General features: G+C 56.1%; 1 protein-coding gene across 6 annotated transcripts; it reads right to left on the bottom strand.

Moving 5' to 3' along the window:
• Positions 1-441: 441 nt before the first annotated feature.
• CARD10 (caspase recruitment domain family member 10) lies at positions 442-25,876 on the bottom strand. 6 transcript variants are annotated; one of them, XM_081059612.1, is made up of 21 exons: positions 25,758-25,876; positions 24,999-25,250; positions 24,085-24,222; positions 22,269-22,594; positions 18,192-18,383; positions 17,129-17,284; positions 16,412-16,537; positions 15,101-15,292; positions 13,662-13,796; positions 13,201-13,316; positions 12,326-12,354; positions 11,801-11,924; positions 6,491-6,650; positions 5,954-6,065; positions 5,213-5,456; positions 4,962-5,031; positions 3,822-3,924; positions 2,382-2,540; positions 2,185-2,300; positions 1,628-1,740; positions 442-1,396 (listed from the first exon to the last, which is right to left on the bottom strand). In XM_081059612.1, the coding sequence occupies exons 2-21, from the start codon at positions 25,231-25,233 to the stop codon at positions 1,159-1,161; spliced, it is 3,084 nt and encodes a 1,027-aa protein (XP_080915738.1). In that variant the 5' UTR covers positions 25,234-25,250; positions 25,758-25,876; the 3' UTR covers positions 442-1,158. The 6 variants fall into 6 exon arrangements, with proteins under 6 accessions (XP_080915738.1, XP_080915734.1, XP_080915736.1 ...); XM_081059608.1 differs by lacking the exon at positions 25,758-25,876 and adding an exon at positions 25,378-25,576; XM_081059610.1 differs by lacking the exon at positions 25,758-25,876 and adding an exon at positions 25,378-25,455 and having other exon boundaries at positions 13,162-13,316; positions 17,129-17,332.
• Between the last annotated feature and the right edge of the window lie 1,902 nt (positions 25,877-27,778).

The following is a 27,778-nucleotide window of genomic DNA, read 5'->3' as shown; positions in this document are numbered from 1 at the left end:
CCAGTAAGTCTGCCTAGATTTCTCCCTCTGGAGGTGACCATCCTCTCTCTGGAGGAGCAGTCTCAGGGACCTGTTTGCACACTGAAGGTTTGCTCTTGGTCTGCTCAGGACTCAGGAGCCAGGCCCCTTAAACCTAAGACCAAACCCTGCTGGCCTTAGTGTCCCCGCCACCCCCAGGGGACACTCTTTTGATGATCACACACAGGCAGAGCTGAACATGGGGGTGGCCCATCTGTGGGGCCCTCCTCCGGTCATTCAGGGGCAGGTAAGGTGACGCCAGCACAGATGGCGGGCGGCTCTGGTGAGTCAGGAGAGAAATCTGACCCTCCCCATGGGCGAGCGGGGACCTGAAAGGTGGTATCAGCCTGAACTGGGGGTGGGGACAGTGCAGAGAGGGGGGGGGCCAGGCCAGGGAGACAAGCAAGCAAAAGGCCACCAACTTCTATAACAAACTGTTTAATGTTCCATAATGTGCAGCTTCTGAGTGAAAAAGGTCCATTAAAAATCCAGGAGCAGTACATTCTGGTGATGGAGCAGCCAGCCCCCTCCCCACCTGTCCCTCTGAGAGGGGGCAGAGCAGGGAGCGGGCGCTGTGAGAACGTGGTCCAACGTGTGCTCACCAGGCACACACATGTATTAGTGCTCAAGTGTCATGAGGCTGGGGGGCATGACATTTACACAGGAGAGAACCACAAACACGTGTATGACTAGTAGACACAGGGGCACAGGTGACAGTAGACCAGGGCAGCCATGATGCCCACGAGTGGAGGAGGTACACACAAGAAATGTGAGCTGGACGGGTGGGAGTCACACAAGGCGGGCTCGAGGCTCCTGTAAGCAGAATAGGCTGAGAGCCTAGGAGACCTCGTGTGCCCACGGGGGAGGGACAGACAGGAGACTGCCCCCTGAGAACTTGGGTGTAAACCTGTACACGAGAGTGAGAACTTAGACGCTCCGGGGTGAGCAATGATGGAGGGACATGGAGACAAGGGGGCACACAGGGAAGCCTAGAGCAGCAAGAACGGGACAGGTGGCAGCTCTGCCCGAGGATCTGGGAAGGCTCAGCACAGGGACGACCCGGCTCCACCGCAGACACCAGGGTCCCCACTGGTGGCTTCTGAAGTGTGTGAGGAAGCTGCAGGCATCAGAAGGGGCCCTTCAGGCGTCGCTGCTGCTGCTGCTGCCGCCTCTGCCAGGGCCACGCTCCACCCACACGAGACGGGCCTGCTCCTGCAGGATGCGGCCACGCACCATCTTGGCCAGCTCCTCCGAGTGGCCCCACGTGTGGGCGGGCACCTGCACCCAGGAGCAGGGCAGCTCCCAGAGCACCTGCTCTGAGCTGCGACACTGCCGCAGCAGCTCTGAGTCCCGCCAGCCCGGCCGGCCCAGCAGACCCCTGCCAAGAGAGGAAAGTGGGCAGTGGGCAGAGTGCCAGATAGAGACAGACAGAGATGGAGAGAGAGACAAAGATATGGAGAGTCAGAGAGCACGGACAGATGGAGGGAAACAAAAAGAGACATGGCAAAGAAAGAGACGGAGAAGCGAGAGACAGACAGAGAGACAGAGAGAGAGAGACATCCACAGAGAGGAGGGGCTTTGGGGTCCTGCCTCCCCCCACCCGCCTCACCTGACTTCCCGGACATTCTTTTCGGTCACCTCCACGTGGATGACGATGGGGTAGATTTCATTCTGGACCAGTTCCCGCACGCCCCTTGCACCCAGCTCCAACAGGCAGTGCTTCTTCTCGGAGGTCAAGATACATTTTACTCCCAGCCCAGAAGTCACTCACCTCCCTGCCCCTTCTTCCCTGGGGCCCCATAGTACAGTCCCCATCCAAAGGGACCTTGACAGTGAGGGAAGAACCAGAAGAGAAGGCTGGACATCTGGGGAAATAAGTCACTTCACGCCTCTGGACCTCAGCCTCCCCATCTGTAGGATGGAGCCTATCCACCCCTCACCCAAGTCAGCTCCCAGGGTAGGGGAGAGGCAGATAGGTGAGATGCAGCCAAACACCTCAATAGTGACCCCCCCACATAAGGTCCACTGCCCTAACCCATCCACTCACAGGTGAGCCAACAGAAGGGAAAGGACTTGCCCAGAGTCACTGTGCAATGGAGCAGCACGGGCCTCCACTCATACTCTGGCTCTTGGGCCCAGAAGGGCAGCCCCCAGCCCAGCACCTACCTTCCCGACAGACTCCTGGATGGCTCGGATCCTGCTGCCCAGCCCTGGGGTGACAGGCCGGGCCTTGGGGGCTCCAGGTGCTGAGGGTGCACATTGTTCCTCCCCAGACAGGCTTTCTGCAGAGCAAGGAGGGGCAGGAATGAAGGGCTGCCCCGGGGTGCCACTCTGCCCTCCCCTCTCTCCACGCAAAGGCTCACCCGCTGGGCACACTTGGAAGTCCAGCCGGGAGTTGGGCAGGTCTAGCAGGTTGCGGATAAGCCGGGGCGCCAGGCACTCAGGTAAGAGCACCACCGGCCGCAGGGCGGGCACCAGCAGAGGCTGCACCAGGCTGTAGGGTTTGGGGCTCCGCTCTGGCTCTGTGGTGGGGGAGGGGTGCAGAAGAGATGAGGGTGCAGGCAGCGCCCCAGCTCCTCTTTCCTAGGTGTGGCCACCCCCTACATACCCAAAACCCCATCACCTCCTCTCCAGCCCCCCATCTTTTTTCCCTTCCTAAGTCCTGCTGGGCACACACACGCTGCCCCCTCCCTCACTGGGACTGTTGCAATAGGCTCAGCCCACCCATCCTGTGCCTCACCCTCGCCCCCTACAGGCCATTCTCCACTTAGCAGCCAGAGAGAAGTTTTAAAACTGAAGTGAGATCCCTTAACTCCCCTGCTTTCAATGTGCCAGTAACACCCACGACTCTCAGGAAAAAGACCACAGCCCTGCCAGGACCTGGGGAGGCAGCAAGCCACGTGCCCCATCACAGACTCCTGCCATACACACCTCCTTTCAGCCGCCTCCAATCACAGGGCCTTCTCCTGCCCTGGAGAGGCTGCAGCCCCACCCTGGTACCTCTTGGCCCAATTAACCCTCACTCCCCCTTCAGAGCCCAGGGCCCACCTTCCCCAGTTCCCAGACGTGCAGAGCCTCTGGCATGCACTCCACAGCACCCAGTTCTCCTCTATCCCAAGGGTCACACTTTGCGATTATGATGTTCACGGGTGACAGGCATCTGCCTTCCCCCGTCCTCAGTAGGCAGTAAGCTCCAAAGGAGTGGGGGACCACTGTGTCCTCTGGACCAAGCAGAAAGCATGGCAGAGCTGCCGCCCGATACCCACTGGTTGTACTCGGTGTCCTCCAAACACACCAGGCACAGCTTCGCCTCTGCATTTTCACGAGCTGTGCCTTCTGCCTGGAACAAACTTCATCCTTGAAGGCTCCCTTCCAGGAAGTCTTCCCTCACCCAATTCCCTCCTCTTTGCCCTTCAGAACTGCTACTCCCTCATCTGGCTCCCCCAGCCCCTTCTCCCTCCCTGCTCTGACCCAAAGTCTCAATGTACTGGGGTCCTCACAGCACCTGCCACCACACACGTGAAAAGCACAGCTGCATGTGCTCTGCCAGATGAGAACGGGCCCGTGCTCATGCCTGTCCCACACTCATACAGACTCACAGACACACGCAGAAGCATGCACCTCCCCCACCGACCGGCTCCCTCAACCTATTGGCGCGTCTCCCACCAGGAAGAGCCCTGTCTCTCAGGCCCCGCCCCACTGGCACCCTCACAACAGGTGCTTCCAGGCCAAAGGACACCCAGGGTGCACACTCCTGAACTCCGTAGGCAGCCCAGGCTGCACCTTCACACCTGTGCACTCACCTGAGCAGGGCTCCAGCAGCAGCTGCTCCTGGGGGTCTCCGGCCGGGCTCCCCCCGTGCTTGGGCTTCACCAGCCGTAGCTGGTCCAGCGCTCGCTTCTTCAGCTGGAGAGGGCAAAGGGAAAGAGGGGCACCTGTGAGCTCAGCGCCATCCCAACCTCAGGGAGGAGGGACAGTGAATGCGACCCCCAGCAGAGGGGGCCTCCGTGCCACTGCTGTCCACGCCCCACAAACATGGCCCTCTATACCAGGCTTTCTCCTGCCCTCACCTGGCCCAGCACAGTCCCCCAGACAGGACAGGACAACCATCCCTATGGGCTGAGGGAAGCAAGCCTGTCAGAGCCAGTTAGAGCTGGAGGAGCCCTAGGTCTACCTCCCACTTTATAGATGGGCAAACCGAGGCCCAGAGACCAGAGGAACCTAATCTCGCAAAAGAGACAAACTTTGGGATCTCTTCCAGTGAATTAGCAATATGGCTTTGGGGAGAAAGATTACTGAAACCACAAACGACAGCATTCATTATACCAATAGCTGACATGTACCAAACGCCTACAATGGGACACACAAACTAACTAGGCCCCAGGTGTGCGTGAACCATTGAACTTCTATGCTGAGAGGCCAAGCAGGCACATTAACTCCCCATTTTACAGATGAGAACACAGAGCCTCCAGGGAGCGTCAGGTAGTTGTCCAAGGTTTCACAGCTGGTAAGTGGCAGAGCTGGCATTCAAATCCAGGCAGTCTGGCTCCAGAGTCCACACTCTCAACCCCTTCTCTAGTGCCTCTGGGCCTCGCTGTGCCCAGATGTACAGGGGCAGGCTCACCCAGCCCAGCCTCCCCACCCCCACCAGGGATTGGAAAAAGGGATGTGACCGTTATTTTGACAAGTGCTTACCATGTGCCAGGTGGGCTCCTGAGCACCGGGCACACTCTATCTCATTTAATCTCACAACTCCCCTGGACGTGAGTCCCGTTGTTCTTCTATGTGCTGGCACATAGTAAATGATCAACCAAGCCCAAGCGAAGGAGCAAGGTGGGGTCTCCCTTCTCTCCGCCCCCAGGCTGCCAGAGAATGAAGCCTGGCCTCTCCCTTTTGGACCCCACTCTTAGCAGCCCTCTCCCAGCTGGCCAAGCCCTACTTACATTACTGCGGGGCCCTCGGTGCCGGCTGGAGGGCAGACATTTCTCCTGAACTTCCAGGAGCTGCTGGGCGCTGGGGGGAAGGGGTGTCATGTCATCTGTTTGTAGGGAAACAGGGAGCCTCTCACCTCCTCTCATCTAGCTCCCCATCCTGTCCCAGAGGATGGTGAAGGGTTGCCGAGGGAGGAAAAGGCCCCCATCCTGGTCCCAGCTCCCACTGCGATCCTCTCCCCAAGTTCCTGGCTCTGCATCACCTCTGATAATTGGGCACTGTGCCCCGGTCCAGGTCTCGCAGCGTGAGGGGGTCAACCCGTGTGCAGAACCACTCCTGCCGCCGCTTGTACGCCGGGTCCACCAGCCGCAGGATCTCTTGGGCCTTCACGCACAGGGCATGGGGGTCTGCCCGTTCGGGCAAAGTGAGGTTGGCTCGAATGTAGAAGGGCTCAGCGCCAAGCCCCTTCACCCAGGCATCTAGGGCCTCACGGAAGGACTGGCAAGCTGGGCATGGGACAGCAGGGAGGACAAGAGGAGGATGAAGTCAGGGATCAGCCTGAGCCGCCAGGACCCCACCTTCCCCTTCTTAAAGTGAGAGGCCGATACACCTGAAACTAGTATAATATTGTGTTAGCTATCTTTTAATAAATTTTTTAAAAAATTTATTTAAATTAAAAAAATAAGTGCGAGTCTGAGGCCCAGAGAGAGCGGGTCTTGCCCAAGGCCACCAAGCCCACTAGGGACAGAACCAGGACTCGAACCCGGGTGTCTGGACTCCTGTCCAGTGCTCCTTTCACTATCAGCTGCTTACTTAGGATGGAGGGAGGGCATAAAACAGACAAGCAGCATGAGGCAGTGACATGGGAAGGAAGAGCACTGCCGAGAGTTAAGAGGCAGAACAGCATCTCCCTCTGAGGACTCAGTGGTCCCACCTCCACCAGGGGCTAAATGACCCTCTGTTGGCCCTCGAGGGACTGGTAAGTCCCCCCGGCCACACTTACCGTTGGAGTCCATCAGGAAGGAGAGTGTGGACCCCTGGTTCCAGGGCAAGGTTCTCTGCTGGGCCTCGCCTTCCAGGCCTGCCCCTTCCAGGCCAGCAGCCTCTGTCCTTGGCTGGGAGAAAACCAAGGCATGGAGGAAAAGAAGTGAGCTTCCAAGGGCAGCGCAGCCCTGTCTCTGGAGGAAGACTGTGTGTGGGCCTGACCATGTTTCATAATTCAGGCGGCTCCAACTCAGTGGGCTTCAGATTCTGCTCCCATCAACAGGGCTCCCCACCCATCAGGTTCATCCAGATCCTTCCCATATTTAAAAGCCAGAACCTGTGAAGGTCCCGTCTGCCCCATCTCCCATCCTTTGCCCAATCAGATTTCATTTAATGCCGGTGAGGCAGTGCAACCAGCAGCTTAATCATTGAGCCCCCTTCTGGCCAATCCCCAGAAACTCCGCCCAGTGACCTAGATCCACCAATCAGAAGGTACTAACTCGTAACTCCTGCTAAACCACTAACTCCGCCCCCAGCCCAGAGTAGAGGGCCTCACCTCTCTTGGTTCCACCCTGGCAGACCCTGGCCCAGAGAACACTCTCCGAACCCCGGCCCCAGACCAGCTGTCCCCAAGGAATGGCAGGCCATCTAGACCTCTGTCCTGGGGCTCAGGTCCTCCAGGGGGGCTCCGGCCAGACACTTGGATGGCCAGAGACCTAAGAAGAGAGAAGGCAGATGTGAATTAGAGTTCAGTCAGTATTCTGATTCAGTTCATCATTCTTGGAAAACCACAGCGATTCCCCAAGCATGTCGTGACTCCCACCCCCGGCCCATTGCATCATTGCCTTCCCCCTCTTCTCTTCCTGGCAAATTCTGCTCATCCTATAGGGTTCAGGTCAAAAGCGACCTCTCCCTCCCAGACCCCAGCACAGAGTGAGGTGCTTCCTGCAGAAGCACAGCATCTGCACCCTGCATGTTCCCTTTTGTGTCCTCCGTCGGAAAGAACACCCTCATAACCAGCCTGCTGTCGTGTGCAGCTCTGGATTCCTAGCACCAAACACAGTATCTGGCACATAGTAGATGACTAATAAAAGCTTGTTACGCTCACAGTCTAGGAGGGAAGGTCACCATTAGAACACAACACAGATCAGGGAAGGTCACAGCCAGCAGTGGGTGCACAAAGGGGTGTGGCTTCCCAGAGGAAGCAGCAGCTGGGCTACACCGTAATGAAGAACAGAAGCACGTCAGTAATAGGCAGAGAGGAGAGGGTGTTCCAGGCTGCAGGGCAGGCAGGAGCTGAAGGAGTGGAGGACACAATACAGGACGTGTGGAAGAATTTAATAACAGTAAGACTAATAGCAACCAACACTTACTGGGTACTTAGCCAGACACCATACTAAGCTGTGCTCTGATTAACTAATTTAACATCATGGGAAACAGTTCCCAGGAAAGGCAAGCTGTAACCAGCCCGCGGAGGGCACAGTATCTGGCCTACCTCTCATGGTCAGTGGGAGCCACTGATGGTTGACAACGAGTCACCAAGATCCTCATCATGGCAGGACTCTGCCTGTCCCTGGATAAGAATTGGTGAGGCCCTATGGCCAGGCTCAGAGAAAACTGACCAGAAGTCGGTTTCCTCCCTGACCTCCTGGCCCTGGTACTGGGCAGGGGAGAAGCCAGGGTCAGCAGGTGTGCCCCAGCTGAAGAGGTGGCCTAGGCAGAGTCCAGGTATCCACCCACCTCCCCACCCACCTTGGCAGCTGCAGTACACACAGCCACACTGCCCTGCTGCCAGCCTGGGGTGGGCAAGGCTGCAAAGGACCTGAACCCAATCAGCACTCATGCAGAGATGGGAACTTTGGCTCCAGGGAGCCCGTCTTGGCTCCCACCCCCTAAGTCAAAACAGAGAACCAGGCCCGAGCAGCGGGGGCTGGATATGGGTGCTGCCTTCACAGGCTCCTTCAGCCCTGGGACTCTCCTGGCTGTATCGAGCGGCACGGAAAGGCCTGGAGAGAGCTGGGAGGCCTGAGGCCAGGCCTGGCGACGCTGCCCAAAGGCCTTATGGCTGGAGCAACACAGTCCAACATCAAACCCCAGCATTCACTGCGCCCTAGGCTTGAACGAGTGAGCTGGCTGCTTGATTCTCAGTCACCACATCCATACAGCAAGGACAGTAGTGGCACCCATCTCCCACTGTGCGTGTGAAGGTCAGACGAACGTAAAGATAATGCAGGCAGAGGGGAAACCAGAAAACTCCGGGGGCCTTCCAACTGCAGGCCGATTCCTAAGTGGGAAGGGAAATTCTGTTTTTTAAGGGAATGGAATAGAAAGTATAAGCTGTCTCCCTTCAAGTAAATCCAACTACTGTGTCATGACCCTTTTGTTTCAAGTAGGTGTACAGGGTTTTTCTCACAGGGGGTTGCAGACGGAAGAGTTTGAGAAATGTGGCATACAGGGTGCCAGCAGGAACTCTGGGGCCAGACGGCCTGGCTCTGCCCCTCCAGTCCTCAGCAGCCCCATCTGCGTCTACCTATTTTGTTGCTAAATTCAATGAGTTAAACATGGGATGCTCTTAGAACAGGACCCAGCAAGAACGAAGTGCTCAGTGAAAATGAGACATCCCTGTTATCAGGTATGATTCAGGACAAGTCACCCCTGTGGGGCCCGCAGCTTCCCCACCTGTTTCAAATACACAGTCAACTCCCCATCACCGATTCTCGAGAGCAAGACCCAGCAAGCAGCCAGCACCCAGGCCCTCCACCCCCTGCCTGGGCACACCCCTCCCCTCCCTGCAATTCCAGCGTTTGACTCTCCACCCCAGGCTTTCAGGCTCCTCTTGCCAATTCCTGCTACTTCCTGAAGACCCAACTAAGGCATCCCCTCCTTCAGGACACCCTAGCCCACGTCCCCGAGGGACCAAGTGACTTCCCTGAGCCTCCACAGCCTGGGACGACTAACTCTGAGCACTTTTCAGAGTCCACCTGGGGTCTCAGTGGGGGCAGGGTTCATATCAAGGCCCCCTCAGCAGACAAGCAGGCAGGGGGTGGGGGGGCAGAAAGAGGAACATGGTGGGGGATAGGGCTGCCTGCTGCAACCTCCTGGGACTCCTGGGTCTCCAGCAACACAGTCTGACTGACCCCCAACCCTGCCTGCGGGCAAGGCAAAGGATGGGATTTCCTTAGCCCCCCAACCCCAGTGTCAGGTCACAGTGGGGAACAGGGCCAGTCCTTCACTCTGTCAGCTCTAAGCATTGATGACCCAAATGGTCTTAATGAGTGTCCCCGCCCCAGGGCACTGTGGGAAGATCCCTAAGCAGTGTACAGAACTGCTTTGTTCTAGGTCAGGGACTAAAGTAGCCGAGCCTTGAGCAAGCCACACAGATTACCTCATTTAATGCTCCCGCCAACCCTATGAGAGACATCTGTTATTCCCCTCATGTTAGAGAAGAGGAAAACTGAGGCCCGGGGACGTTATAACTGGACAAGGGTTGCACAGCTGGTGGAGTCAGGCCATGACCTATTCACACCCCTGTGCCAGGACGGAAGGTGCCAGAGTTCCCGAGTCTATGGAGTACGGTAAGTGTAGTAAGTGCAGGCAGGGCGGGCCCTGGCCAGGGCCCCAGCACCTGGAGCTCTTCCCACCTGCCCCTCCCGGCTCGGCACCTCACTTGCACTCTCAGCTCTTCCTCGCTGTCTCCCAGCTTGTCTGTCATCCATCCTTTGGCCTGCCCCAGCACACCCACTGCCCATCTCCTCTGCCCTGCCCCAAGGCCCAAGGAGCCCCGGAAGGACAGGGGAGATGAGGGCTGAAAATACCCAGCAGGTTGTAAGTGCTGAACACGGGCGTGAGATTGAAAGTAGCCTAGATGGAAGGAAGGTACCTTGGAGTCCCCAAAGGAAGGTACCTTGGAGTCCCCAATTCCACCACCAAATTCCTGACACTCTGAGCCTCATTTCCCTTATCTGTGTAACAGGGCTAAAAATGCCAGCCTCGAAGGCTACTCTGAGAATTGAGCAACAAGGTCAACAATAGTATCAGCTAACAGCTAACATTATCACTCATGAGGAGCCAGGCACAGTTCTAAGCACCATAGTAGGAATCCTGGAACCCCCACAGCGATCCTAGGGGACAGGCACTATAGTGATCCCATTTTACAGAGTAGGAAACTGACACACAGGGAAACTAAGTGACGTACCCAAGATCCCCCAGTAGTAAGTGACAGAGCAGGGATTTTAGCTGGCTAACAAAGTCTGTGTTTCCCCACTCTGTTGTCATATTGCCCGGGAACACATGCACGGGCACCTCACCTCCCTCTCTGCCTGTCCATCCACTTCTTTCTCTCTCCATCCACCACCCCTGCCCAATGTAACGTGTTCTTCCCCCATCTCCCTCCTCCGCGGGAATAGCGTGGGCAGCAGAGGTGGCCCCATGATCACATGATCACATGGCTCCTGCTCCCTAGGCTGTATCCCGGCACCCCCTGGACAGTAGCCAAGACCCCTGCTGCAGGCCTGAGCTGGAGGAAGGGCCGAGGCAGGCAGGAAGGGAGGTACCTCCACCCCTTCCCCCAGAAGCATGTCCTGCACAGGGAGAAACAATGTCACACTGGGCCCGCTGCCGGGGGTGAGGGTGGGGGCAGGGCCTGGACACAAGCCTGGCCAAGCTGCTTCCAGGAGGCGGGAGGCCCCTGGTCCTACTCTGCCCTGATTTCTTGTGTGACCTGTCCCCTGTATCCAGCATTCCCACATTTCAGCTCTGACATCAGTGCTTCCTATACCCTTTCCAAAATCCAAGTCTGATCAGGTCACTGTAGACCTCGACCAGGGCACCTCCTCGCTGTGTGACCTCCGGCAAGTCACTTAACCTCTCTGAGCCTCAGTAAAACTGGGCTCTATAAGACAGGGATATAATGCCTACCTCCCAGGACACATACAATGCTGTAAGGCAGGCAGCAGCTGTCCTGCATTTAGTAATAGCTAAACCCTCACAGGTTTCCCAGAGTGCACCAGCCAAAGTCCACACTTTTCTAGCCTGACTCACAAAGCCTGCTGTGGCTCTGCCTCCACCCACCCCGCCACCCTCCGGGTGCTCCAGTCAATGCCAAACTCCAAACCCATCTCTAGACAGCCTCTGCTCTCTCCCTCTTCCAGTCACCCAGCTGTCCTCCCTACCTGCTCTCTCTCCATGGCTGAGTTCAGAGGCCACATTCTCAGCACGACCTTCTCTATCACCCCTCCTAAGGTCCACTCGCCCACTGCCCAACACAGAGTTCACTGCCTGCAGCCCACTCTGAGCCAATGTGTTGCATGACTTCTGTCATGGGTTTGTGGCCAGCTCGGCTGCTGGAGCTCCCTCGGTGGCCCCACCCCAGACCCACAGCACGAAGCTTTACTGGGTAGGAGCTCAGAGCTACCATGTTTCCTCGAAAATAAGCCCTAGCATGATTTTTCAGGATGACATCCCCTGAACATAAGCCCTAATGCATCTTTTGGAGCAAAAATTAATAGAAGACCCAGTCTTATTTTAAAGGAAACACGGTAGGGAGGACTGGCAAGCAGAGTGTCAGTGTCTTAACTGACATGAGTCCTAAATCTCAAAACACCGACATGCAGAAGACATCACTATCACCTTTAGCCAATGAAGAAACTGAGGCGCAGAGAGGCACAGTCACTAGTCACATAGACCATAACGGTGGTGACAGGATTTGAATCCAAGTCGGCCTGTGTCTAAACACCTTACAATTCTGACAGTTGCACAAAGCAAAGCCTTAGTTGCTGCCTCCCTCCCACCTCGCCCCTGCTCACCCTCCTCCAGGAATCTGAGACCCAGCGCCCCCACTTCCACCCACCCCAGGCAGCTTCTGTACCTGTTGAGGAGATCCAGGCCACAGCCTCTGGCCAGGAGGCTGTCCGGCTTTCCCAAGGGCCACACACTGTCAGAGGATGACGAGGAGGAGAGGCCGGGGGACCAGGGCTTCAGCGTTACACTCCCTGGGGAGGAGGAGTGAGGTTCAGGGGTGCTGGGCTGAGGGACTGAGAAATGGGGGGAGGGCCCAGAGGCCTAGGGCCTTCGCAGGTTTGAAGACCCAAGAACACACTGGACCCACTGGGCTCAGAGCTGGGCCAGGGCCTGCCAGGAGGACCCTTCAGTCTCCTGGAGAGGGTCCTGGAAGGGTGGGCGAGCGCAGCACGGCCAGAACCAGAACTGGGCTCAGGGTGAACCAACTCCCCCAGCGGCTTTCTGAGCACAGCCTTCCTGGCTGGCCAGGGCACAGGAGCACCTCAGGGAGGGGGACACAGGCCAAGGGCAGAGCAGGCAGCAGTGGGCTCAGGTGAGCTAAAAAGCTACCCTCCACATGAGCCCTCCCCACAGAGTGCCCGAGGGCCCTTACCTGTGATGTCTGACATGCTGCTGAAGGACCTGGGCAGAGAAAGGGAGAGGGGGACAGGAGCTGAGGTTCGGTGGGCATCTGCCCCCCTCCCTCCTCCTGCCCTCATGCCACCAAAGGTCCTGCAGCCCCCAAGCAAATGCAGGCTAGACCCAAGGTAGGGGTCCCAGGCACAGGGCACTCATGTCACCTCGTTCCCGTAAACTCACAGGCAAGAAGTTCACATCCTGACCTCAGCCCCCACCTGGCCTGGCCTTTAATGCCACCCCCTCCAGGAAGCCTCCCCTCATCTCACCCTCACGTTCTACATTGTCATTCGTGGCTCCTGGGCCTGCCTCCCACACTAGACCATGACCTCTTCATCACACACCCCACTCGTGGCAGATTCACTCATACAATCAAGCTTGTGACTGAGACATAGACCAGGAGGCAGGACATCCCTGCCCCCAGTCCTGCCACTAGTGGAGACGGCTTGTTTTTTCTGGCCCCCATTGGCTGCTGACACCCAAACCTGAGGCCGGCTTTCTTGCCTGAGGTCCCTGACCCCCTGAAGCATTCTCCACATGCCCTAGTCCTCAACCATCCAGACTTCCCCTGGGTTTAGGAACTTTGAGGCTCGACCTCTAGTGACTCTCCCCCCAGGAGGCTTGGCTAGGGCTGAGCCTACCTTGCCCTTTAGCCTTATCTTAACCTCTGACCTCAGTCACGCCTGTGACGCTCAGGGCCTGGGTGTCTAGGGCGTCAACCATTTCAAGGCAACAAAGGGAAGCGACTGCCTAGAGTTGACTCTGGCATTAGGGATTCTGGGAGGTGGCTGTTTCAGGAAATGGCAGCCCCACCTCTCTGGGCCTCTATGGCTCTCTTCCCAGCCTGTTAACCTCTTAGCAGGTGCAGGGTCCTCCTCACGTTGTCGGCGGAGGATAGAGCCGGCACTGGGCGGGAAAGGCAGGATGGAGAGTCGGTTGATCTCCTTCTCGCTGTCTGTGGCCATCTCCTGCAATGTCATGACAGGGCCTGGGTCACCCCCACTGCACCTTCCCACAATTCAACACACCTAAGTTTGTGCCCATTCCACAGATGAGAACTGGGCCTACAGCAGAGGAGTGTGCTCTGCAAGATTACAGTGTGTGAGTGGCCCCCCAAGTCGCCCAGGCCCAGGCCCAGGCCCAGCACGGAACTGGCCCTGGGTGAGCTTAAATAAGGTGCTTGGCCTTCATGGGCCTCAATTTCCTCATAGGTGAAAGGGACCAGTCAGCAAACTAGAAAGCACGCTACATGTTAGTAATTATGTGAATGCTATCAGTGTCCCCCCATATTCGGGGTGGGGCAGGTGTCTTACCAAGTTGTGGGGCTCAAGTCCCCCCATGACAGCTGCCTCCCCAGCTGCCTCTGGGCCTCCCAGCGGGGAGGGGAACTCGCTCAGGCTCCAGGTGCTGCTGAGGTTGGAGCACAGGGAATGGGAGGAAGCACAGGCCTGGCAGAGGAAGGGGGAGCAAGGAGATCAGCAGTTCTGGGTGAGGGCCAGCGTCAGTCCCTGACTGAATGCCTGCTGTGTGCCAGGAACAGGGACACAGCAGGACTGAGGGAGCCAGGTCCCTGCCCTCCTGGAGCTCTCAACCTACAGGAGAACACGAACTGTGAACATGGAGACGGATGAAGGAAAGAGCCCCAAGCTTCCAAGAGAGCAGGGAAGGAAGGTACCCAGGGCAGGGAAGGCACTCAAAGGCGCACCCAGCCTGGTAGCATCAGAGTACTTTCAAGAGAAAGTGTGGTTTGAACTGAGAACTAAAGGATAAGTAGGTGCTAAGTAGACGAAGTTGGGGAGAATGGTCTAGGCCGTTGGAACAGCATGTGCAAAGTCCCGGAGACAAGACTGTGACACATTCCAGGAAATGAAAGGTTAAGACCCAGAGAACCAGGCTAGAGGGAGGGAGGAGCTCATCTGCGGGGCCTCTGGGGCACGGGAAGGGGCTTTGTCTTAATGTAAGAGTGAAAAAACACTGAGGGTTTTGAAAAGTGAGAAGTCACAGAGTCACACTTCCTCTGTTCTATTCCTCCAGGTATTAAACACCTGGCCAGCTGATTATCTCCAAGCAAAGCCAAGATGGGAAAAGGTAGAGTTCCTGATGGAGATCCAAGAACTAGTATCTAATTTACAAGGGGTCTTGGGGGCCGGCTGGCTGTGTGACCTTGGGCAAACCCCTGACCCTCTCTGACCTTACGCAATGAGGGAATTGAACTACCTGATCTCGGAGGGGCTTTTAGGGCTTATGTTTTGCATTCCAAGATACTCACTGGCCCTTGGGCAGCCAGGCTTCTCCAAGTATACGAAAAGACAGGCTTCAAACTAGTCTTCGTGCCCCCACAAGCAATCCCAGAAACTCACAGACCCATATGCCTCTGTCCTGTTTCCTAATGCACCAACTCACACCCACCCGAGCTGGAGCTCCCCACCAGACCGGCATCCTGGCCGAGAGTTCTCTCCAAGACCAACATGTTCTTGACCTAGGGTGAAGGCTCATGGTAGGACCCATGTACCCTGCCCAGAATCTGCATCTTCTCAAGCCCAGCTGAGAGTTCCCCATGGGTCTCCTGCGGTCATACCCCCACTGAAGTTTCCCATCCAGCCCTGCAAGTCCTACTCCAAGCTGAGGGCTCCTACCGGTTCCCCCAGGTTGAAGGTTTCCCACCAGGTTCAGCATCTTCCCAGCCCCGGCTAAGAGCTCCTGCCAGGACCCCAGCATGCCCACCAGGACCCCTGTACCCTGCCCCTGTCACCTTGAGGCAGGGGCCTCCCTGGGCCCGCTGCAGCTGTGCCTCTAGCAGGGCCTTGGTGCCCTCCAGGCTGGTGAGCGTGGTCAGCAGTTCGTCCCGCTCGGCCTCCAGACTCCGCACCTGCTTACGGTACTGGTCCTTCTCTATGAGGCTCTGCGAGTACTGTAGCTGGATCCGGTCGCGGCTCTGAATGGCCTGCGGAGAGCGGGAGGGTGAAGGCGCCACACTGACTCAACTGTCCTGGCCTCTGACCACACGGATGGGGGTGCCAGCAGGAAAATCACTTCCTGTGTGCCAGGCCCAGTGCTAAATATCAGCTCATTTAATTTGTACATGAACTCTCCAAGTTAGAGATTCTCATTTTTCTCATCTTATAGATAAGGAAACCAAGGCATCAGGGGCAGGGCTAGGAGTCAAACCCAGGCAGTCCAGTTGCAGAGCCCAGACTCTTACCATTTCCCTAGAACAACTTAAAGCTCTGTGAGACCTACTGTGTGCAGCCAGCTTTAGTCACTGCATCCGGCTAGTGGAGGTGCCTGGATTCAAACCCAGCCCATCGCATCCAAAGCACATTTCCCCACAATGAAGACCAGGGTCCCTGAGAGCTGGGCCCCTGGCCCAGACCTGCCACCCACTCCCGCAGGGGAAACTGGAGCCAGAGGCCCAAGGGCCAGGAGCAACCAGGCGAAGTGCAGACCCCTGGGACCACAAAGTCAGACTGTCCACGGATAAAGCTTCTGCCTTTCCACCAAGCCTATCAGAGGATCCTAAGGCCCATCCTGATGTGTAAGCTTTAACTTCCCTAGTGGGATTCAAACTTGGTCCAAAGACAAAACAACGCTGCCCTCCCTGCTGCGTGGGAGCCTCGCACGGGAAAACTGCAGACCTGGAGGAGCTGGCCCGCGGTACGTGGCACAGCCCGTGGCGTCAGGCATTGAGGGCCATGCTGCTCAGGGCCTGGGAGCCAAAACTTTTGAGAATTTCTTCATCAGCAAATACCTGCAAGCACCTCCCCTGTGTAGGCCTTGTCCTTGATGTGAAGAGAATAGGGGTTCAAAAATGAAGAGCATCAGGACCAACTTTCCTGTTACAGGAGCGCAGGTAAGGCAGGTGTGTTCAGAGGGCAAGGCTGACATAACTCAAGCGTTCAAGGCCCCGTGTCTGTGGTTCTCCTGGCCTGCTTACCCCCCACAAATGGATCAGTGCACTGTCAAACTCTTTCCTACAATTCTAGTCCTGTCTGCTTGTCTTCGTCTGCTGCCGTATGAGAACCAATGGCCGGGCCAGGCCCTGAGTGCAGCAGGCTGGGCTCACCTGGTCCCGCTCCTTCTCGATCTCCTCCAGCTGGGCCAGGACAGTGGCCATGCGGTGCTTGTACAGGTCGCAGTCCTTCTGCAGCGTGCGGTGCTTCAGCCGTAGGTCCTCCATCTCCTGCAGGTACTGCGGGCAGGCGGTGGGCAGAGCAGTGCAGGGTAGAATGTGCCCAGGTCAGATCACAGGGCTGGGGACCGGGGGAAGCTAACCAGCAGGTGCCCAGCAGGTCGAGGCAGCAAGCCCTGAGCCCCAATAACAAGTGCCCACCCCAAGCTGAGCCTGACTTCACCTCACTAGGCCTCAGCTCCCTACTCTGTAAAATGGTACTAACCAATAATGACACCCTCCCAGCCAACCTTGGCCTCCCCATTTTAGCTGCAATAGGCCCTCCTGCTCTGCTGTGCTTCTTCCACAGCCCTCACAGCTCCGCTACTTAGTGGCTGACTTAGGTGTACAGCGTACGGTTTATCTCCCCTGCTAGAATTTACTCTCCGCAGAGCAGACATTTGTTTTGTTCACTGATGTCTCTCAATAAATACTTGAGAATGAAGGAATGTGTAATTCCTAGCACAGTGCCTGGCACACCTGCAGGGAAAGTCGGCTCAAGCCAACTGGTGATGCCCATCCCCCTCCCCGTCCCAGGAGCCTCCCCAGGCTGTTAGCAAGAAGGAAGGTGGAGGCAGGGCAGGGTGAGAGATGGCACATGGTGGCCGTTACCTTGTCCCGCAGCTCCTCGGCCCACTGCAGCTCCCCCTGCACAGCATGCAGCTTCTGGCACAGCTCCTGCTTGCTGTCCTGTGCCTCCCGCCAGTCATGCTCCAGGATGTCCAGGAGGATACGCTCTGAGCCTGGGGCCCCGGGCCGGCTTGCCTCCTGGGAGCCAGAGTCCAAAGCTGCCTCAGCCTCTGGCCCAGGGCCCACCTTGAGTATCAGGGGGAAGGGGAACACGCAGCCTTCAGTGCTTGGACCCACCCCACTAGCTCTTCCACCTTGGCCAAGGGCCTTGACCTCTCTAGACCACGGTGTCCCATATGGAGAGTGGGCGTGGCCGCACGAGCCCTGCCCACCCTCCAGGGAGCATCTGGGGTACAAATGAGGTAAGTGGATGAAGGCATGCTCAGACAACTTCAGCCAGGATCTTATTCCTAAACAAGAACCAGACCCTCTCTCTTGCTCTGGTCCCCACCCATCACCCAGATCAGCAGACGGGTGGCTATTTCTAAGGCCTATTCCCACCCCTCTGACAAGGGGTCTTCACAGGTGCTGAGCCCGGCCCACACAGGTAGACTATAGACCCAAGATCCAGACCCCACCCCAACCAGGCGCCCCCAACCCTGTAAAATACACCAGAGCCCTGGCTCCCATCCTCTACTTCCCGTGTGCCAGGTGCCCAGCCCACACTGCCACTGACCTGCCACAGGCTATACCCAGCAAGCCCCAGGGCCACCCATACTTTAGGGGTCTCAACCTTTCCAGGGTCACAGATTTCTCTACAAATCCAAGGAAAGCTGGGGGCCCTCTCCCCAGAAAATTGCTCACATATCAGGTGCACAGTTTCAGGGAGTCCAGGACCTCCTGGCGCCACCCACAGACTCCAGACTAAATGCCAGGAGAGCCAAGCGCTAAGGGCCCTCCGCTCAGGGTTCAAGAGGCCAGCCAGGGTTCCCGCCAGATCTCAGACCCCGGGTGTAGACACTTCAATCTCTGGCCTCAGGAGGATGAGTGAGCAGCAGAAAGGTCTGACCCTGCCCCTCCCCCAGTACCACCCGGCCCCATGTACCTGCTGCCGGCCTTCCTGCAGCTCCTGCAGGGACGCTGTCAACCGCTGGTTCTCAGCGCGCAACTCAGAGACCAAGTCGGCACTGTCTGGCTCTTTCTCCTTCTCCTCAGCCCCGGGGAGGGGCCCCCTGGCCCTGCGCAGCAGTGTGCACTCTTCCTCCAGCCGGCTCACCTTGAGCTTGAGCTGATCCACCTGGACACCGAGACATGGCTAAGCCCAGAGAGCGACCCCCATGAAGCCGACGGGGAGAGGTCCTGCTCCTCACTCCTCAGTGCCCCCTGGGTCCCCACAGGGACCCAAGCAGGAGTCCTCCTGGACTTGTCTACGAAGAACATACAGGCCAGGCAAATACGATGAGGAAGGAAGGGGACAGCCAGGCCAAGCCACCCTCCCAGGGAGCTCTGCTTCAAGGACATGTGGGCAGGGTGCTGCATCACAGCGCGCCCCTCCATCCAGCAGTTCCAACACACAGTTCAGGCAATGGAGCCCAGCGCCAGCACGATGGAGGAGACGGAGGGCTGCACCAAGAACATGGGGGAACCAGGGTCTGGGCCCTATGCCTCTAACTCAGTGTGGCCTTGGGCAAGTCATGGCCCCTCTCTGTACCTCAGTCTCCTCATCTCCAGGGCGAGCAAAGGACGATGGTTTTGAGGGTCTCACCCAGCCCAAGAGCCAGGAGGTTCCCTTCCCACCCAGCGAGCCAGCTCAATATACTCATGGAACAGATGTGAGTCTGCTCCCTCCTCCAAGACGTTCCTACCTGGGTTCCCCCTCAGGAAGACGGTGCTGTCGGTTCATCTCCAATAAGCACTCCAAGCCAGGGGTCCAGATTTCACTTATTACCACTTTTATTACCTCTGTCATCCTGAGCAAGTCGCTTACCTCCTCTGGGCCTCAGTTTCCTCATCGGTAAAATGGGCCCATTCAATTCCCCTGCTCCACCACCTGCCTCCCAAAGTCAACGCAAGAATCAAATAAGACAGAGGGTGGACAGAGACCTTTAAACTGTCAGAGGCTGGCTATAGAGCTGCCAGGAATGTGACAGTGGCTATCTTCACAGCTTTAAATAAAAGCCCCAGAACCTCAACCTGTCACCCATTCGGTGGGTGCAACCAGAAGCCGGCCAGGGTGGTGGATGGGTGCTGTGTGGTGGCCACCTGGCTGAGAGCAGATATGCATGACCAGTTTGCTGGATTATGAGTGTACTCAGCCAGCATTATTTTCCAAATTCATGTGGAGTCTGAGGCGGCTAGACAGTGACAAGAGTAGCAGTAGGTGGCAGGCCACAAAATGAAGTCATTGTTGGAAAAAGGGCACAATGACCTCTGGTGCTACTCTCAGGCATGCCAACATCTGGTGTCCTAGGAGTACCCTGTCCTCTCTTGGAAAATGACTTGCAGCCCCACCCCCCTCAGAACCTTGAATGGCAACACACACACACACACACACACACACACACACACACACGCCTGGAGGCTAGGTCAGGCAATTCCACGATACTCCTCCTCCTACGCAAAGGACTCAGAAAGAAATTCATGACTCTCACATTCCTTTCCCCTCACAAAACATGCTTTGTGAACTGCCGGAGAAAGACAGCTAGTTACAAGGGCAAGCGTGGTCACACCCTCTCCAGCAAACCGCAGCCACACACCATAGCCTCCTGCCTGACCCTTGGCCAGTAAGCTCCCCGATGAGCTCAGGGGACAAGGCACCTGGGAGTCTTCACTGAGTGCCAGGAAATACGGATGCATTTAATCCTGGTGTACAAACTGACTTAGCACAAAATTACAGCGTTGGTTCCCTAAGTTTATGTTAGTTAGAAATAACAGCTCATTAAATTCACACCTTATAAAACACAGTATTAAATCACAGCCACCACACACACCTGTCCATGGGGGAAGGAAGCCCAAGCTGCTAAGGCAGGTGCCATCAGCTGCTCTGTTTATTTCCATCTGCAATGCCAAAAAGTTCCAAAAATTTAGGCAAATTTACAGTAGCTACACTTAAAGAAAAACTTACCTATTAATTGAATTTCACCCCTTACTCTCTACCCTTAAACTGGGAAAAAGCAGCCATTCTCTGCCTTGTGGTCATACTATACCCCCAGGTGGTCATACTATGCGTGCCTGCATCTAATCTGGAGATATAGAGGCACTTCTAATTCCTCTTCTTCATCCCTCTACCCCACCCCAGGAGATCCCAGACGGCTGTACATACACACACAGAGGACACCCCCCCAGTCACATGCATATATCTGCCACTTCAGGGGACCCAACTCATAAACACACCCAACCCAAAGGTGAGACAAGCGAGGCCGGCCACAGCCGCTGCCAACACCCTTGGGCCGGTGGCCATCATGCTGTCCTCTCTGAGTAGCAGGACCCTTTCTTCCAAATTTCATAGCAAGTCTCATGTCCATTTCAGAAAAAGAGGGACGACCCCAGCTCTCCCCACCTGCCACCCACCCCACCCCAGCCCAACAGTACAAAGAGCAAAGTCAGAAATTCTCAATTTTGGGACCCTAGCAAAGTGCTGTAACCAACCTCTCTGTGCCTCAGTTTCCTCATCCATAAATAATGGGGACAATAACGGCCCCACCTTTGTCCCAATAGAGTTGCTAGAAAATTCAAGGAGTTGGTACGTGGTATGCAGTGAAGACCGTGCCTGGCTCATAGGTGCTGTTTCATTGTTTATGCCATCCTGACCCATGACCTCCTGCTTCCAGGATGATGAGGAAACTGAGGCTCAGAGAGGGAATCCTCGCCCGTGCTACCCTTCACTTAATCTGCAGCCAGCCTTTGGGCCTCAGACAGCCCCATCTCGCGCCGAACACCAAGCAGGCCCTTAGAGGACAGCCTCCTTGTCAACCTCACACCCACACATTAGTTTCCGACACCCCCCAGCGGGCCTGGCAGCCTGGGCCCTTCAACCTGTGGCCTCCACACCCCCGATCAGGACTCACTTCCCCAAACATCAACCTACCGGCATGCACAGCCGCAGGCTCCTGCACACAGTTGCTCTCACACCGGCAACCTCCCACCCATCACAGGCTGCAACGGCACAGCCTTAGCCGAGCCTCATAGGTCAGGAGATTTCAAATCCCACGGTCAGAATACCCCGTGGCACCTGGCACAGTATTGCTGGAAAGAGCCTACTACGTGTGATTGGCACTGTTAAATCTTTGACAAGCATTAGCTCGTTAAATCCTTGAAACAATTCCCTAGGGAAGTAAAATACCATTTTATCCCCATGCTAACTACCAACAAGACACCAAGAAAGTGAGACTCGGCTTCCCAGCCTCACTCCCTGCTGGAGAGGACTGGGTGAGAGTTCACCTGGATGCAAACAGGCAGGAAAGCATCATGGGGCAGACACCAGCGCTGGTGCCAGGCAGACCTGGTTAAAATCCAGGCTGTTCCATTTCCTGGCTTTGTGATGAGCAAGTCCTTTACAATCTAAGCCTCAGGGCCTGGGTTTCAGACCCTGTGCATGGTGCCTTCCTGGGATCATGTGACCTGATGCATGTAACCTGATTGGCACACAGCATCACTTAATAATACTAATAATAACAACATGCTAATGGTGATACAGGTTTGGAGCACTAACTCTGTGCCAAGCACTACACGTCTTAAACTTGTGTAATCTCGTAACCCGAGGTTTCTCCACCTCAGCACTTACTGACATTTGGGGCCTGATCGTTCTTGGTTGGAGGGGGGCTGTCCTGTGCACTGCAGAACGTTTAGCAATATCCCTGGCCCCCTACCCACTAGATGCCAATAGCACACTCCTAGCAGTAACAACCAAAAATGTTTGCAGGCACGGCCAAATGTTTCCGGGAAGGGGGGGGGGGGAATTTACTCCCAGTTGAGAACCACAATCATAACTCAATGAAATACATGCCATCAACACCCCCACAATGCAGATGAGAAAACTGAGGCACAGGGCTGTGAAAGGACTTGCCCACAGTCCAGCAGATGGTGGCTCTGGGACACGAGCTGGCTACCATAGCACCATCTTTTTTTTTTTTGCAAAGGTCACCCCTTCCCCACTCTACCTCAACCATCTCCCAGGGCCTACCGCCAGCTGCAGGTCACGGCTACGCAGCACGGCTGAGTTCTTCTCCTCACTGAGCTGTGCCAGGCGCATGGCGATCATGTAATTCTCGTCCTTGAGCCGAAGCAGCTCCAGGCTGCTCGCCTCCCAGTCCTCCCGCAGCCGTTGGCAGCGCTCCTGAGCCTGCTGCTGCTCCCGCAGCCGCTGCTCCAGCCCTGCCCGCTCCTCCTCTAGCACCCGGCCTCGAGCCTGCAGCTGCTGCTCCCGCTGCAGTTGGCTCTTTCGAGCCTCCCGCAGCCGCCGCACCTCCGTCATCAGAAACTGGGTCAGGCCCTCAGGCCCCTCCTCATCTGCCAGGGACAGGGGACAGAAAAGTCAAGTCAGGCAAATAATATCCAGCAAACCACACAGAAAAACCCACACCATAAAAACACTAGCAGGAAATACTGGAATGTATTTTTATAATTTGGGGGTAAGGAAGGCCTTCCTCAATAAGGCACGAAATTTGGGAGCTATAAAAGATGGACAAATCCATATAAAAATGTTTAAATCTCTGAATGATGAAAGATGTAACAAATGAAATTAAAAGACAGGCAACAGAGCAGGAGAAAAATGTAATAAAGGATTCAGAGCTACCATATATAAAAAGCTTTTACAAATCAATAAGGAAAACAACAAAATAAAAATATGGGTAAAAACTACCAGTAGGTAATTTCTAAAATAAAAATGGCTAACAAACATAGGAAAATATGCTCAAAGTCACCAGCAATAATAATAATAATAGCCACTAACATTTGACTTTATTCTTTGGGATATATATATTCATTCATTTAATCTTCATGACAACACTTAAGACAGGTACTATTATATCCACCTTAAAGACAGAAAAACTGAGGCACAGAAAGGTCAAGTCATTTGCGCAAGGTTTACTAACTAGTAAGTTGTGAACTACATCTCTCAATGAAGTACAAACTTAAAATAACGTTACCTTTGACATACCAAACTGGCAAAAATATTTTTAAATTAAAAAAAAAATTTTTTTTAAATGATCCCCAGGATCCATGAGGGTACTGGACACTCATACACTGCTGATGGAATGTATGTTGATTTCACATTTAAAATACTTAATACTTAATAATACTCTTGGAGAAATTTTACTTCTCAGAACCTCTCCTCCTAAGATACACATTGGCACACAGGTGCACACACAAGTATGTTTCCAGCACCATCTGTAATCTTACAAAACTAGAAACAACCCAGACGTCCATCAACAGGGGGCCAGTTAAATGACTTACAGCACAACATCATTAATGAACACTATGCAGTCTTTTAAAACAAGTATAACAGATGTGGGAAAATCACAAAAATCAGTTCTGAGAAAAAGCGAAATATGGAGCAATACACGTAGGATGATCCCGCGTGTGTGAGTGTGTGTGTATGTGTGTGAGCGAATGCAAAGAAAAGGGAGACTTACCAAACTCTTACCAGCAGAGCAGATCTTTCCTTTTTGTTCTAAAGTTGCCTGGAGTGTTTGTAGTTTTTACATAAGACTCTATAAACTCATGCCTGCCTGACACATACATGTCTGAAAACAATTTTAGGGTGAAAGAGCTCTTGCCCCTTGTTGAGTGTGTTGCTCCCAACTCAGACTAACTGGATTAGTGTCCCAGCCCCACACTCAGTCTGCTATGGAACCTTGGGCAAAGTGCTTCAGATCTCTCTGTGCCTCAGTCTCTCTATCTGGTCAACAGGCATAATGGGAGTGCCTCCCTGACAGGAATGGGGCAAGGAACATCTGCACTGGAGTCCGAGGTATGGCACCCACTGTGGATCCACTCACCAAGGATCATGGAACAGCGCTGGGCAGGCTCTTGGCCCGTGAGCAGTGTGAAGTGCTCGGGGTAGTAGAACTCCAGGGCTTCCAGAAAGGCCTCATAGCCCCTCTTGCCGCGGCAGCGCAAGATGTCCATCAGACGCCCTGCGGAGTGGCGGAAGGACGTCCAGGGTTCAAGGTGAGGAATTACCCCCGTGCCTAGCCGCTTCCTCCCCCTACTGTGTTCTAGGGCCCAAGTGCCCCAGATAATTAAGCCATTGACACACAGGGACCTGCCTCTACACAGCAGGGTCAGATCCTGTCTGCCACAGCCAGGACAGCCAGGATCCCTACCATGGCCCCTGTGCTCCCACAGCGCCCCAACCTTCTGCCTACCCCCCTACACACACACACAGATCAAGGCCAGAAAATGCTGCCTGCCGTTTCCATAACACAGAGAAGCCCCCTCTATCCCCAAACGCAATGTAAAATATTTCTCCCGTTGGCCAAGCCTGAAGTCCATCCCTTCGGTGGGTCTTGAGCACTTGGGGGAAGATGACTCTCCAAGGAGTGAGAGGCTCACAGAGGGAGGGGGCAAAGAGAACCAAGATCAAAGGGCAAGGACGATGCCCAATCCACCAGCTGTGACCGGGAGGTCCTAGGCCTAGCCTGCCCTGGCGACCATATCCAACCTTCTGCTCTAATGTGGGCCCAGGAAGTGGGCGGAAACCCCAAAACAGACAAACCCCAAATGCTGGACCCGCTGGGTCACAATGGTGGGGGGGTAGAAGGCAGGTCAGTGGACCTACCATCCATCACACTCTACAGATGTGGAGACCGAGGCCCAGGGGACCAGACCCCCTGGCTTCGCGCTCCAAGGCGCCGTGGGGCGACCCAGGGCACCGCCCGCCAGGCCCGACCCCCGACGCCCCGCGGCTCACCGGTGCGGTTGACGCGGCACGGGAAGCGGTAAGTGCTCAGCACCTCTTCCTCGTCCTGCTCGTCGATGACCCGGCACTGGCGCAGATACGGCGTGAGCTTGGCCGGGTTGAGGGTGCGCGTCAGCCGGTGCCGGACGCCCTCGATCCGCTCCCACAGAGCGTCCTCCTCTGCCTCGGACCCTGAGCCGGCCCCGGCCTCCTCTTCGGCCTCCCCCGCCTCGACCCCGCCCGGCATGGCTGCGTCCTCCGGGTCTGCGGGCGAGACGCGGGTCGTCAGCGCGGTGCCCCGGCGCTGGGGGCGTCGCCCGCCCGCCCGCCGGGTGTCCCCAGCGCCCCTTCCCGCGCCCCGTCGGCCCCGCGGTGCGTGGCCACCGCTCACCCGACTGAGCCCGCACGCCGCAGCCGCCTCGGGCTCCAGGCTCTGCGCTGGGGCGGCGGCTCCGCCGGCGCAGGGGAGCGTTGTCCGCGGCGCCCCCGACCCCGCCCCCGTCCCCGCGGCCGCGGGGGCTGCCCGGGCCTCCCCACATCGTCGCCCCGGCCTGGCCCGAGCGTCCGGCCGGTCAGCCCCCCGCACGTCCGCCCGCACGCCCTGCCTCCCCGCCGTCCGGCCGCGCCTCCCTCCCCTGCTTCCTGTTTCCCGCCGGCTCTCCAAGCCCGAGCTTGGCGGGGTCCGCTCGGCCCGCCCACACCTGCCCGGCCGCGGGGCGGGGCGGGCCGGGACACGCAAGCTCACACTGTCTCCCGCACACTGCGACACACCTTCCCGGTCACACAACGCGGCTCCCCACGCCCACGGCACACACACACCCCACCGCCTCCCGCTCACACCTGGCGCGACCTCAGCGCTGCGCACAGGTCACGCAAGCAGGCAGTGCCCCACCAGCACACGGTGACACACCAGAACACAGCATCACACCCAGAGCGCCCTCAGCACAGTGGGCCTACACACCTATACATCACACCCAGCCTGTGCATCTGTGCGCCGCACACTGGGTCACGATTCTATCTGCTCCATTTCCTAGGAAACGACTCATGTGTGAGACGAGAGCTCCCATGCTTCAGAGAACTGCCCACAGGTCTCTCTCTCGGAGCTGTCCCGTGTCCAAAACACTTCCACACCCCTAATCGGCTGTGAGGCCACTGGGGCCCTCTGTGTGGGAGCACTGCCTGGGAGCACTCCATCCAGATCCTAGCCGGCCCTCTGACCTGCTCCTGACCTGGGCAGTGCTTGGTCTTTTGGGCCTCAGTATCCCCAGGCAGACTGCCAGCTCTGGCACCTTCCCTCAAGCTTCAGGGGAAACCCTGGGTGGACAGCAAAGGTCAGAGGTCATGGCTACCTTCTTCCAGAAGGGAGTCTGCTCAGACCTCTGCTAACTCCCCACCTATATACAGTCTCATCAGAGAACATGGGAACTGGGGATTCCCCGCATTTCCCAGAGAATGTTCCTCCAAATGCTGGACCTAGAAATGCTTGGGAGTGAGTCAAAGTCAAATAAGTTGGAGAAACGCTGCATGCATACTCTCCCCTTTCCCCTTGGGAAACTCATGGTCACTTACCATGATAAAGTCTATACCCATATCTGCTAATACTTGTGATACCATCTCTCTGTGCACTGGAAATGCCAATGGTGCCTGTTGAGAGCGAGGGGAGGAGAGGGCAGAGCTGGTACAGGAAAAAGCTATGAGCTCCCCAAACTCTTTCCACACCATCTGAATTAAATGCTATGTTCACGTGTGTGTTTTATCCCAAACAACAAAAGTTTTCAACAAATAAAGGCTCTGAAAAGCGCCGCAATAGAGAAACTGGTTTGACTTGATCCTGGTGTTGTTTTCCACACTTAATTAACCCAAAAGTTGTGACTATTTTTCATTTTTGTTTTGGGGATCACATGTTTATATCGGGGAGGAGGGGGGTAATGCTTTGGAAGTGCAAATTCCTGAATTCCCAGAGGAGGTAGCAGAGGCCCAACAGGGCAATGAAATTGCCCAGATTTACCCAGGGAGGCCACAATGGGATAAGTCCAGAGCCCAGCCCCGGCCCCCCTTTATATTCTCCCAAGCTCTATGCCCAGGAGCACACCAGGCTTCCCTCCCAACATATCCCTTCCTCTCTGTGGCCCCAGGGGCCCTCAGCCTCTTGCACTCCTCCCACCAGCAGCCCTGCACATTGTGAATATTTTTAACTTGGCCAGGAGAACGGGCTGCAAGCCTTGGAAAATGAATGTGTGGTTAATTATTTTCTCATCCAGAGGCCCACGCAGGGCCTGAAGAGAAGGCACAGAAAACAGGGGGCTGCAGAGAAGTGGTCGGAGAAGTGAGGTGGACATTGGGTCCAAGCAAGGGGTACTGGGTGCCCCTAGGTGCCCAATGTTCCTGGAGAAGCTGCAGTCCCCACAGACACCTCGTTCACATGTCCATTTACATGCACAGTTACACACATTCCCAGACACATACACACACACACTCTCGCCCACAGTGGGCATTGAGCCAGGTGGGAGGCAGGAGGGGATGTACCCGCTTCCCCACAAAGCAGAGCCTCTGGTCCCTCAGCAGCCACAGCACTGAGAGTGGAAATGTGCAATTAAGCATCGCCTCCATTATTATCCTCTTGTGGGTTCTGCTCAATTAATCTCTCTACAGCCACACCAGGAAGACCAGGACTGCGGCAAAGAGACAGGGGCCCTGGGTCCTATCCCAGGCTCACTGCCAGGAGTGCTGTTCTTTGGAGCCTCAATTTTCTTGTCTGCAAAAGCCAGGTGCTGAGTAATCCCAGCCACACC

Source organism: Rhinolophus hipposideros (genome assembly GCF_964194185.1).
Source record: "Rhinolophus hipposideros genome assembly, chromosome: 9".
Classification (NCBI taxonomy): Eukaryota; Metazoa; Chordata; class Mammalia; order Chiroptera; family Rhinolophidae; genus Rhinolophus; species Rhinolophus hipposideros.
The sequence above is the reverse complement of the archived record's forward strand: the minus strand, read 5'-3'. Positions and strand labels throughout refer to the sequence as shown.

Bases quoted from the DNA above. Each gene is read 5' to 3' on its own strand.
- CARD10 (XM_081059608.1), bottom strand. From the start codon at position 25,525: ATGTGGGGAGGCCCGGGCAGCCCCCGCGGCCGCGGGGACGGGGGCGGG. The intron at 11,925-12,325 runs GTAAGGGCCCTC...CCTCCTCCCCAG, and splicing joins CAGCATGTCAGACATCACAG to GGAGTGTAACGCTGAAGCCC. The intron at 2,541-3,821 runs GTGAGTGCACAG...CCCCCACCACAG, and splicing joins GCTGCTGGAGCCCTGCTCAG to AGCCAGAGCGGAGCCCCAAA.